Raw genomic sequence first — 12,931 nt, 5'->3', positions numbered from 1 at the left:
AAGAAAAGCTGCAGTCCTTCTCCTGCTCTTAGGCAGCAGCATTGGGCTGTATGGCCCTTCCAACACATGCAGAGATGAGACATAAGATAACTTTAAGCACGAAGAATCTGTTTTCAGCTGCCTTTCTTGAGCACCAATGGAGAGAGAGAGAGGTTCCTCCAGAGGCAGTCTGGAGGACTGGAGTGTCTGCTCCAGTGGTACTTCTTGCTCTGCCTAGAGAGACCAGACATCTATGTCTAAAATCAGACTTATGACAACCACAATGATTCCTCTTGCCCAAGGCCAGATAGAAAGATTTTACAGGTCTGGGAACTGGTCCTCAGCAGGCACCTTGATTACTTCTGAGAATCTGTTAGAGACAAGCATTTCCTCCCTATGCCATCAAAAATATTCAAGATTTCTTGCAATATTTATGAATCACAGAACATTGTGAACTTTTTTTATTGGCAGCTCCCCATTTTTGTTCCAAACCCACAGTGACTGCTGCAGCTGTTATTTGTTCCACATCAGAGAAAGATATGGAAAAAATCACCCCATTTCCATCCCAGACCTGCAATAATCTGCATTCTAGACCAGAATCCAGATTTGCAGTTCTCAGAGGAATACAGGCAAAGCCTGCAGCGTGCTACAAAGATCACTGTTTGTCCAAGTCATACACACTGCTGAAGCAGTTTGAAATACAGCACATATGCTGTAAGATTTAGCACCTATGGGATTATAAGGAAATCCCAGGGATCATCAATAGAACTCTTTTGCTCCACCATGCACCTCCTTTAGATGGGCAGAAGAGCCCATCAGCAATTTATCTGTTATTCCTCCATAAAATTTCATACCAATCATACTTCAAAAACTACACTTGGACCATCAAACTGCAAACTATTTTAAAACAAAAGGTGGAGCAAAACCCTGGGCCCCAGAGAAGTGAAAGTGTCCACTGCCTTCAGAAGGGACATGATCTCCCAGCCACACTTTTATGTGTTTATTAATTACTGTGCGATAAGGTAACTTGAAGCCACCTGCTCTTCCAGTCACACACTGCAAGAAGAGAGTGACTTTTTGGGTTGATTCTTTGTGTTTACTTACAGGCTAGGATGTTGATGTATCTGTTCTTGTGCTTGTTGTCAGGGTGGTTGGAATGCTCTGCAGTGATGTTCATGTCGGCCGTACAGCGCTGCACTTCCTAAGCATAACATTTATTGGAACGGAAAATATGTGAGTCCAAAAAAAATTAAATTTTATCTCCTTTTACAACAGCTTGCAGAAACCATGTTTAAAATACTGCTATCTTAATTGCTGGACTGAGCACAAAGTCCTTCAGTATTGTCCTATACAACATGTCCTGCTTGAACCAAATTCTTAGCTGCTCCCTGGTGTGTGGATATGCTCCTGTCCACAGACTTGGTGAGGGAGGCACTTCAGGCACCCTGAAGGTTGACTGTCCCCTCTGACTAGCAGTCCATCCATCTTCTGGCCTGCATCTCCTGTGATGCCTCACTCTCACCCCTCTTGGGATGGGAAGAGATTCTCTTAAAGGCAAGAGTGGCCAGTGCAGTGTGAGAAACTAAGCACAAAACCCAGTTCAACAAAAGGCTTTGACCACTGCACACCTTATCTTCTTATAACTTCTCAGAACAGAGTTTCTGACATTTAGGTTTGGCACTGACCTTTTGTTAGTTCTCTGCAGAGAGGTGCCTTTTATAAAATACAAATAAAATAGATCTCTGAAGATAACAGCCAGCGCTTTAAATACCACTGCTTGGACACTGATTAACAGCCCACGATACAGTGAACAAGAGAAAAGCTTGTATCCATGTATACATACATTCACAAAGCAGAAAGGGGCCAGGCTTGCCAAGGTGTTCATGAAGCCAGAGATGTAGATTTCTGTCTAATTGAGACTGTAAATCAGACACCTAATTCCCACTGATATTTTTTTAGAGTCCTTAACCTACCCCTTGATTTACACAATCCAACAGCATATCTATTCCTGACATAGCTAAGCCCATTTTGATCAGTAGTGTCAATAGTCCTAGTTTAAAAACACATTCTTGAAATACATATCAATGCTTGGAGTTTACAAAGTTGTGGGAGAAACTACATTTATTCAAATCTTTTGTGAGTCCCAGAAATGGAACCAAACAGAACCAGTTTCCCCCAGGGATATATGGGGAAGTGTCAAATTAGTTTGTACTTCAGGCTTTAAAAATAACAGTATAGAACCTGCCTAAGAGGGAAAGTCATTAGGAGCTTGCAGCTGCTACAAAGATCATGAGCTAAGTGACAAAGAAAAATTATCAAGAGAAATGCTATACAAACAGCAGATGTAACAGAGTTCAACATTATGCAGACATTCCACAAAGGACTTGCACAGCAATTTTGATAACTTTCCCAGCATTTACATTTTAAAAGTGCAAAGTATACTAAAAGCTTGAACATTTTATGGCTTTTATATTCACATGACACTCCCAAGTAACAATTGCTTCTCTCTTTCCCCCTACTCTCCATAGGGAGAAACAGGCTACATTCAAAGAGATGAGCTGGGCAAAGAGAAAGAGGAATGAAGCAAAATTCTCAGCTGGCCCTAATAGAATTTTCATAGTTCCATTTTTATCACAGAAGTAAAATAAAATAGCACATTAAAGTGTGTGTTTCCCCTAATTCTGCCTGTCAGCTGCAGTAAGCAAGGGACTTTTGATTACACAGTGAGTAAGATCAGTTCTGCCTAAGCCATAACTGGAAAAGCAACATTACTTACATGTTAGGTTGATTTAATGTAATTTCATTTCACCTTTTTTTTTTCCTTTCTTTTCATTTAGAAATCATGTAACATTATTGCTGTACCACTGTAGGTCACTCCTAAAAACCAACCTCCTGCTTCTGAAAAGCCTCATGTCAAACTCTATGTCCCTCCATCACTACAAAAGTCTTTTCCAGAAGTTATTAGCATTGAAACATTTATGCCAAATGCTGTAGAATTTAATACAGATGAATCCAATAAGGTTCTGTGGAGAATACTCTAAAAAGTTACAGAATTTAATAGGGAATTACCTCCTTGCTAAGGAATTTTCTCTGACAGTTTAAATACTTCATAGTAAATGTATCACTTTCTATTAGATTCTATAGGATTTTTCCATAAGGGAATTATTGGGGAGGTTAATCATTTTAATTAACCTTTTTATGTTGATGCTGACTGTTTTCTCAACAGTATATATTCCCAGCTGGCCAATATGAAGTTAATAGAAGAGGAAGATTAAGCTAAGATGGTGAAAAACACAGCAATGGAAAAGGAGGTCTGATGCTGTGAGAGCTGATCATCTGAAAATGGCTTTTCTTAAAACATGCTATTCTGAATGATTTTTAGTACTCTGGAAAGCTGCTTTAATGGTGGATTTCTGTGTCTGCACACTGCATAATGGCTAAAGGAGACTGTTCAGGAACAGCTCCCTGTTGCTAGGGCACCTCAACTCTTTTCATCTTTTTGAAAATGAACATAGAACAATAAAAGGCCATTTTGACTTCACTTCCCCCAGTCCAGGACACAACCAATACCATGGGATGCAGAGACTGTTTAATGCGAAGGTGACTGAGGACATCCTCCAGCTCTGTGTTGGCCACTCAGGATGTTTGGCTGTGCTGCACACAGATCAGGCTGAGAGCAGGGTATTATGCTCTCTTACCCTCCTAGGTTCATCTCTCCAAAGCCTAATGGCAAATTACTAAACCACAGGATCACCTCACCAGACAGTGAGGCATAAGTTAACATTCCTTTGTTATTAAAGTCAAAGTGGTTGCCTTTCATCAATCCACAAACTGCTGCAAGAAGACTAGTTGCAGCCTGTTATCTATGCCTCTGTTCAGAGCACTATTCACCCTTTGGCAGTAGAGGACAGCCTGGTGTTAATAAATATCACCCTGAAGAAAGTTCCAAAAAGTCACCGTCCTAATTATGCCACTTTAGACATTTACATATATTACATAGTTACTTTCCCAGCATTTTCTGCTGCTTATGTAATAAACACTCTGGGATTTCTAAATCTTACTGGCTAAGTCTTTCATTTGCATTTAAAACATCACCATGATTATATTATTATTACAACTTAATTTTTCATGCAGCCACCAGGTCAGGTCTGATCCCAGTCAGCTCACTGCAACCTAAACAAACTTGTCTCCAATTAGCACAAAACTACTACTGGCACCTTGGAGCAGGACAGATAGCATCCATATCACCACATCCAGAAGTCATCCACAAACTCTTCAGCTCTTGACTCTTTTCTTTAGCTTTCTTTAATCTGGCCTAGACTCTTCCACTGCTTTCAGTGGCTAGCACACTGCTGCTTTTCACATCTAACTTTGCAGCACACATTACTGGCCAAAGATGAATGGATACAGGCTCTTACTCTGCCCTTTCAACTTACCATTGACAACCAAGAAACCAAAGTACATGGCTTCAATTGACCGTTAGTTACTGTAAAAAAGTGTTCTAGTCTCTGCTATTATGCCTAATTTACCTTTTAATTATATTGTCCATGCTAATGCTAATTGGAATTTGATACACCCAGGTTTAACGATCCATTTGCATTGCCTTTCTGAAACAAGTTACAGATTAGTTTCTTCTAAACTTCAAAGAATTCCCATTTAAGTGCAAAATCAACTGCTCCAGTGTCTTGCTGGCAATATAAAGGTCTGAGCAAGAATTTTTGCTACAGTGACTGAGCAAGAGCTTGGTTTCTTGATTTGTCTAAGGCATAAGTGCAGTGCTGCTGTTGTTTCCCATTACTTCAGTCTGATGTCCTAGCAGGGGCTGAACTGTGAAAGGCTATGAATAGCAATGAGGAGGAATCATGAACAAAGAAAAGATCCTAATCTGAAGGACTAAATTAGCAAGGATCCACAGCTATGTTTTGATATCATTGTCATATTTTTCAGCATGGAGGCAGCTAGTTCATCCACCCCTGAAATCACTTTTGATCTTGTACTTTAATCCTGAATTAGAGAATTCTGTGGTAGTGTTCTTGCAGTTTGTTTTATCATGGCAAACATGAAGACTGGCATGCCAACAGAGACAGCAGATAGTATTTGAAGATATCCCACAGGAATGGTGTAGATTTTTGCAGTAATTTAGCACTAGTATAAACACTCTGATGGCACTCAAGAGGGAGGTGAGCTGGGGACAGCCTAGAAAGAAGGGGAAAATAAACAAAGCAAAAGGACTCCACACAGAAGCAACAGCAGAGATAGTTAAAACGTCACGTAAATGAATGACATACTGGAGGTCTGTCTGCTTGAGGTATCCTGCTCCTCCTTAGGCAGGGAGGTGGCAGAGCACCTGAGCAGGGCTTCCAGGCAGAAATGTTGGGCATGACTGCAGTACTGTGCTTAGTAACAGAAAGCCCAAATACCTGAACTCCTTTTATTGCTTCTTTTCAACCTTATCTCTTAATTCACAATGCCAGTTTCTTAGTGTAGGTCAGGCAGTGAGATAAGAATCAAGAACTCCAAGAAGACCGTCTTCTTCAGCAATCCTTCCTCCTCCAGCTTCACAGTGCTGCTTCCCTTTAGTTTCAGTACAGCAACTGAGAATACTTCTAATTATGGCAATTTTGGGCCAGGGTTATAAAACATTTCCCAGTGCAGTAATGTCTGCTAGCAGCATGCTTTTGAAATGGCATCTTCCACTGCCAAATTCCTTGGTGTAGATGCAGTTATAAGCATGTGTCTGGTGTAAGCTGTGTCTAATCTGTAAGGGATGACAGTATAGCTGCACAGCGTTTTTAGTGTCTCAAGAAATGTGCAAAGTGCAGCGTTATCTGTCTTCAATGCAGCCTTTCTCTGGAGAATTACATTCTGAGGTCACTGGTTAAAAAACGCTACTGACCCCTGCCTGGAGCAGCAGCAGCCATGAGAATAACGTTAGCAAATCCCTGCCACATCACTGAAGATATAGATTTATGCTATTTTCTTACATTTTAGGACATTTAGAAGAAGGTGCCACTGGAGTATAAAGATATTTTCAATTTATGTGATGAGGGAGCTAGACAGCCTGCCTCTGAGTTCAGTGAGGCTGTTCAGACTCCAAATTGGCAATGAATCATTGCACTCACATGGCCAAAGGCAGGAGAGGTCTGCGGAGATTGCATTCACCCACTCTAATCGCTCCCACGGCAGCACTGACCAACCCACTCCAGAATTAGGGAGGAGGGAAATAAAACTGTCTGATCTCAGAAGCCCAGATACTGCATTGTACTATAAAAATTCAGTTAGCTTTGGGATGGAGAATGATTTCTTGGCTTGGTGTTCCTTTTTTTTAGAGTAAAAGCACACTACTCAAAAAAAAAAAAACCCTTACTGTGTTATTCCAGTAACTGGCCAGGGGGAGGGAGTGAAAAGCTTTACTGTGGGAGGTGGCTCTTCACACTCTTTTTGATACAAGAATTTGGAGGGAACATGCCCTATATAGGCAGGCTATCAGGGGAACAGCAGATGACAAATGTGACATTAGTTTTCAAAATGAAATCCAGAAGGGATTTCAGGCACTACAGCCTACTAAATCTGACTTCTCTGTGGGGCAAACTGCTAGACACTGTAATAAATAGCAGAGATAGTGAACGCCTCGAACACATTGTGGAGAGGTCCCTAAAGAAACAGGTAAGAACAGTCTGCAAGAGAAGGGCATATCTGGATTTCCAAAATGGTTGTGAAAAGACCTCTCAGAAAACATTACTTTAAAAATTCATCTGTCTTGGAGCAAAAGGAAAACCGGACTTCTACACTAACAGGTTACAGGAGGGACTTACCTGCCCAGAAATTGTCATTGTTCAGATTTCATCACAGGGACCTAATCTATTCATAAATGGACTGCAGAGGAGATAAAGTGTGTTTATGATACAAAATGATTCAGGCTAATTAGAACAAAAACTGTCTGTGAAGGGAAGCAGAGCAATCTCACAATGCTGACTGGCTGAGTGATAAAATGGCAAATGCAATTCAATAGTGATAAATGCAAAGTGAGGTACTTGGGAAAAACAACCCTAACTATACATTCTGACAGGACCCCAATTTGCTACTGCCATTCGGTGACAAGACCTTGGGGTCACAGCTGGTAGTTTCCTGGAGGTGTCAGCTGAGTGCTCAGTAGTTGTTAGAAAACAAATAGTATGTTAGGAAGAAGGAAAGTAATAGAAAACCAAGCAGAAAACATCAGTGTCCTCCTGCAAAACTCTGCAGTAAACCCACTCATTAAATACTGTGCACAGTTTGGGCCTTCCCATCTTGAAAAGGAATTAAACAACAGTACAAAGAGAACAAGTCATTGTAAGTCTAGAATGGCTTCCTCAAACAGTTTAGACTTTTTCAGATGAAAACAGATGATAAAGGAGGAATATGAGGGAAGCAGACAGAATCATGTGAGGCATTTGAGAGAGCAAGGATGTACTTCGTAACACAAAAACTAGGAAGCACCAAGAGAAGTTATTAGGCATGAGTTACAAGCAAAAGGAAATCTGTTCTTGTGAAACAAATTGTGGAATTCATTGTCATAGGATGGTTTGGACACCAGAAGTCTAAAAGGGTTCAAGAGGCAATTAGAAATGTATGGAAGATAGGTCTATCAAAGATAGGTCTGTTAAACATAATGAAGCCAAGACAATAATGATGGCTAGAGGAGGAGTAGATACAATCTCTGTCCCAGGAAACCTCTCAATCCCTGTTCAGTCTTGCCACCAAGTCCCGCCCATGTCCTTCCCTGTAAAAAGAGAATAGACTAGACTAGACTAGACTAGACTAGAATTAATCAGGTTGGAAAAGACCTTTGAGATCATCAAGTCCAATCTGTCATCCAACACTATCTAATCAACTAAACCATGGCACCAAGCGCCCCATCCAGTCTCTATTTAAACACCTCCAGTGATGGTGACTCCACCACCTCCCTGGGCAGCCCATTCCAATGGCCAATGTGGTACCTCACCCTGTATGCCATAGCAAGAGGGTGCTGGAGCTGCCTAAGAGGAAGCAAAACCCCCCCTTGAATGTTTTTCAGTATTAAATTGAACAAATTCCAAGGTAGCATACAAAGAGCTGTACGAGAGACCAGCACTGGCAACGTGCGACTGTGGACTTTATTTTTAAAAGCTATTTGCTGTTCAGTATTAAATTGGTCCCTGTATTTCTAGTTTATACCAAAAAGTGAAAATTCATGGGACTCAAAGGAAATCTTAACAATTCTGTATATACAAGAAAGCTCAGCTATCACCAGGTAATAAAGATGCCTACCTGTCCTACGATTCCCCAAAGGGAATAAGAATTCATTTTGGATGTACTTTCCAAGGAAAGATTTGTGAGTTCAGAGTCCTCCTTTCTCTGCAAGTAAAATGCTTCCTAAGCACATTCACAAAATATTTAGCTGTAATTACAGCTCATTTTAAGAGAAGGAGGGAGTATTCACACAACTTACTTTCAAACAGTTCTTCTTCACGTAAAAATCAACTCAATATAACCCACAACACGCTGCCAAAAACACAGGAAGGGACTTACACCAAAACCATAGCAACAAACAAATGGAGAACGTTTGCCTTCTACTTCAGGCAAAGTATGTGTGTGCCTAGCTTAGTCTTTCCTTTCACGGGTTCCAGTTGAAATTACTCAAGAAATTTCTCAATAAATTATTGATCCTTTTTTCCTTTAAAAAAAAAGTGCCATGTGCTGGCTATCCTTAGGAAGATTTATTTATTCTGCAGTATTGATCAGATTTTTTTAGCATCTTCTTGCCATCTTGTTCTCCCTTCCTTTTAGACATAAAAAGAAGGTAAGTATGTATTTATTTATTGCAAAAAGCTCATCTGACTGCAGAGCCTAATACCTCCTTTCAGAATCTTCCCAGGCACAAAGGCATGGTATGGCTGCGCTACTTTCCACCCAAGGATGGCAGCACTGGGTTTTCTGTTTCAGCTGGAAATCCTCCTGTTTCTCCATAAAAGTTTAGTTAAGTCTTTACTGGAGCTGGCATATACAATTCCAGTCATACATCATGGCTAGATATGACCAGACATGAGAATTTACAGCACTAGCCACTTTCAACAGCTACTGTATAAAATGTAGGCTCAGGCTCATCTATCCCTCAGCTATTTTCAAAACTGGAATTGTGATCTCCAAGTCTTTTTTGGCACTTGAGAAACATTTCCCCTGCAGGCTCTGTGAAAAATCCTGGGTTTCACTCTTCATTCCCCTCACCATGAACCATAAGGAAGAAAATCAGGTCCACTGTCAGCAAGGCAGAACATATGCAATGAGAGGGAGCTGGATGGTTTATCCCAGACAGTCATCGCCTTGTTCCTACTCCTCCTCCTTATTCTGGGAGCAGATTTAATTTAGTCTTTAGGAAGCTGAGACCTCAGCTATGGAGACATACATCTGGAGTAGCTACACTGCCTTCAAAGCAGCTGCTCCAAATCTTAAGCTAGCACGGAGAACAGAATTTGACGCATGCAGTGCGGTCGGAGGAGTTTAACTTCCCTTCAGAGAGGGCCCTGCGCTCTCCAGCACAAGAACTAATTGGCCAAAGCCATCTCTCTGACTGGCTGCCATGGCATGGCACTCATGGCAGGGAGCTCCAGGAGGAGAGGTAAAATAAGGCCATTAGAACAATGTTTTTCTTTGCTAAAACACAGACAGAAGGTGTCCAACATTTGTTAATAGCAGTGATTTTGTGACAGCTGAAGCAAAGCCTGCTTAAAGCCAGACCAAGTTTACAGATGTGTTGCTGATTATTTTGAATAATTAAATGGTGTAAAACCCAGCTGTGATGAATAGCACTGGGGTCGCAATTCATAAATAATTGAGAAGAGTGAGTCGCATTTGATCATCCTGATCAAATTCTACTCTCTGGAGAATAAATGTTTGTCCTGAATACCATCAGCATTGTTAAATGCCTCAATATTCCTGCTCAGCCATCCAGCCAGCAGTCAATGGAACTAAATCACTTTAACACCTTACACATTTGCCTTCCTCATGAATACAAAATGTTTCTAACTTACACGACGGGTTTTGGGCATCAGACAAAGCAGCTACTCTTTATAGACACTAACAAAACAGCAACAATAAATGTTTTAAATGATCCCATTAAAAACAATTCCTGCATACAGTCTTGTCTTTACTGCAGTAAGTGAAGAAGTCATAGATATTAGGCCACCTATTTTGTTTCACTGCCTTGTTTGCAAGAAGAGCTGCCTCTTGGATTCACATGCGGCATACAAACCACATGTCCTTTTGCTGGTGAGGAAGCCAATAGCACAGTTCCATGCAGCTTCATAGAATTGCTGAATTGGTTTAGTTGGAAGAGACCTTTAAGTTCACTAAGTCCCACAGTCAACCTGGCACTGCCAGCTCTACACTAAACAATGTCACTCAGCACCACATCTACATGGCTCTTAAATACCTTCAGGGACGGTAATCAAACCACTTCTCCAGACAGCCTGTTCCCAGGCTTGAGAATCCTTTCTGTGAAAAGTTTTTCCTAAATACAGCCTAAACCTCCCCTGGCATAACCTGAGGTTCTTTCCTCTTGTCCTATCACTTGTTACTTGGAAGAACAGACTGATCTCCCCACTTTGCTCCAATCTCCTTTCAGGTAGTTGTAGACAGCAAGATGATCTCCCCTCAGCCTGCTTTTCTCCAGGCTAAACCACCCTAGTTCACTTATCTGCTCCACACAGACTTGTGCTCTAGACCCTTCACCAGTTTTGTTGCCCTTCTCTGGACACACTCCAACACCATTTCCTGGACCTCCTCTTGCTTCTCAATGCTCCCAAGTTCAGCAGTGACTGTGATTAGACTGAGTTGAAGAAATGCCTAAAAACTAGCCACAGGATATTTAATTGTGATTATTAAGGCCTGACTCTGAAGCCTGCCCTCATACTGTGTGATATTTACCATCCTTGCACAATATGGGTTTGGTAACCCAGAGGTGGAAAGCTATTTTCACTTCATTGGAATTACCTCTAATTTATGGCAGATTTATAGGTCAGAATCTGTCCTAAACAGGAAACAAGATACAAACTTTAAGACGGTAACATTAGATAAATACCACCAACTAAATCCTGAAGCCTTTCTCCCTTGTTTTACTCAAACAAAATGACTAATGACTTCAACATCAGTCTTTCTTGTCTGAACAAAGCATGAGCAAGGACTCCAGGAGCTGACCTATAATTTGGGTTTTCATAAAAGACCAAATTCTACTCTTGCTCGCAGTAAGCACTATTCTGCTCCTTTGGGGCTATTCAGGGGGTATGGGACTTTTCAGTGTGACTAAGAGGAGCAAATTCTGGGCCAACAAGAATAAAATAAACTGCAGATTTTAAGAAAAGCCTGGACTTAAAAAACAACTGCTCGTATCTTTGTGTGGTTCCTTGGGGATTGGAGGCAGCTTTTCCTATTTAATTAAAAAAAAAAAACAAACAAAAAGGAAAGTTGTGTGTCCCTCTCCCTGCCCCCTTAAAGGAACCAAATCTGTGGTGGATAGAAATCATCTGTAAATGTCCACTCTCGCATCGCTCACACCTGGTGGCAAACTCCCCATAATTTTGAGCACTGCATTTACCTGACATGAAAGTGTCACACAGATGTCACACAGTTCCTAACTATTAATGCACAATTAACTTTAAGAAAACAACATTTCTTTGGTGGATTGTTAAATCATACCTCAAAGTCTTCTGAGAACCCATGCTGGTTATTAGAATACAGCTCACTGATATGTTTGACAAACTGCTTGACTGGAATTGCTTCCATATCATCTGTGGAAAGAGAGAGATATTCAGAGTTGCCATTTGTCTCATACGTGAAACTTCATGAGAGAAAATCTTCACTCATTATCACTCAGATCCGAGTTCCCAGGGGCAGAGCCAGGTCAATATGCAGCAGTAAGAAATCTTGATGAATCTGACCAATTTCGAAGCAAACTCTTCATATTATAGTTCTAATTCTAATTACTGCAACTATGAATATTGAGAATCTATTCCCTGGGATGCTAATTTACCAAGTTCATTTGAAGTTCAAGGATCGTTTATTTCTTGTTGCAGTTTGAAGGTGGATGTGTATGGGATGAAGAACTGAAGAGACTCAAAATATTAAAGTACAGTTGGTAATTGCTCCCAGTAAGTTTCTACCAGACTAAGCAGAGGCACAGGCTTTTCTCCTGAAAAGTCACTTTTTCCTTTGTACACAACAATGCAGAATCCAAATGGACTTAGCATGGAACTATCTCTGTGCAAAAGAAGAGGCAACAGAACAACCACACTAATTTGATCTCTCTCTCACACCAGACCCTATTCATAACATTGAATATGTATTCCACTGGACCATTTGTTCTTGCTCAGCAGTGAAAATTCCACCCAATATACCAATAAATCACCCACAGACATCTTCTTAAAAGAAAGAACTCAAAGGCTTGAATTGAATTAAAGACAAACAAGACTGTTTCCAGCACCTGGGACTCTGGACAGATTCTAATAAAGCTGGGTTGTAGGATGGTTGCATTATTTCTCTCTCGCTCAACAAAAAGGCCTAGATGTTGTTATAACCACCACTGCAGTTGGTGAAACACTGTGCTTGCCAAGATTCATTAGTTAATATTTTCAGCCTGGCATTTAGAAAACATAAATTGCTATACAACTGTGATTACTTTCAGCATGTGAAATAGTCTATTGCCTGATGGCTACTATTGTCTGTTTGCATGATTTTATGGCAATGCTCTGGTATTTATATATTCCATTTAATATTCTTCTGAAGATCACATCCAGTTTATGTTTACTTCCAGTATTTCAGTGGTGTATTTTTGCTCCCATTTAGCAGCCATATGGTTTGGTGCTACAGCTGCATTATAATCTGGATTCTTTTCCTTTTATACATCTACATTATGATAGAAAAAATCCAAATATTTCTA

The 12,931-nt window shown here is 40.6% G+C and overlaps 1 protein-coding gene across 1 annotated transcript in view; it reads right to left on the bottom strand.

Annotated features, from left to right (window-relative positions):
- Window positions 1-12,931, bottom strand: part of PTPRG (protein tyrosine phosphatase receptor type G) — a 429,887-nt gene that overhangs the window by 17,490 nt on the left and 399,466 nt on the right. The window contains exons 15-16 of the mRNA XM_054160911.1: window positions 11,692-11,783; window positions 1,084-1,180 (exon numbers count right to left, since the gene is read on the bottom strand). Of these exons, the coding sequence (XP_054016886.1) occupies window positions 1,084-1,180; window positions 11,692-11,783 (189 nt within the window). The remainder of the gene's footprint in view (window positions 1-1,083; window positions 1,181-11,691; window positions 11,784-12,931) is intronic.

Source organism: Dryobates pubescens, chromosome 1 (genome assembly GCF_014839835.1).
Source record: "Dryobates pubescens isolate bDryPub1 chromosome 1, bDryPub1.pri, whole genome shotgun sequence".
Classification (NCBI taxonomy): Eukaryota; Metazoa; Chordata; class Aves; order Piciformes; family Picidae; genus Dryobates; species Dryobates pubescens.
The sequence above is the reverse complement of the archived record's forward strand: the minus strand, read 5'-3'. Positions and strand labels throughout refer to the sequence as shown.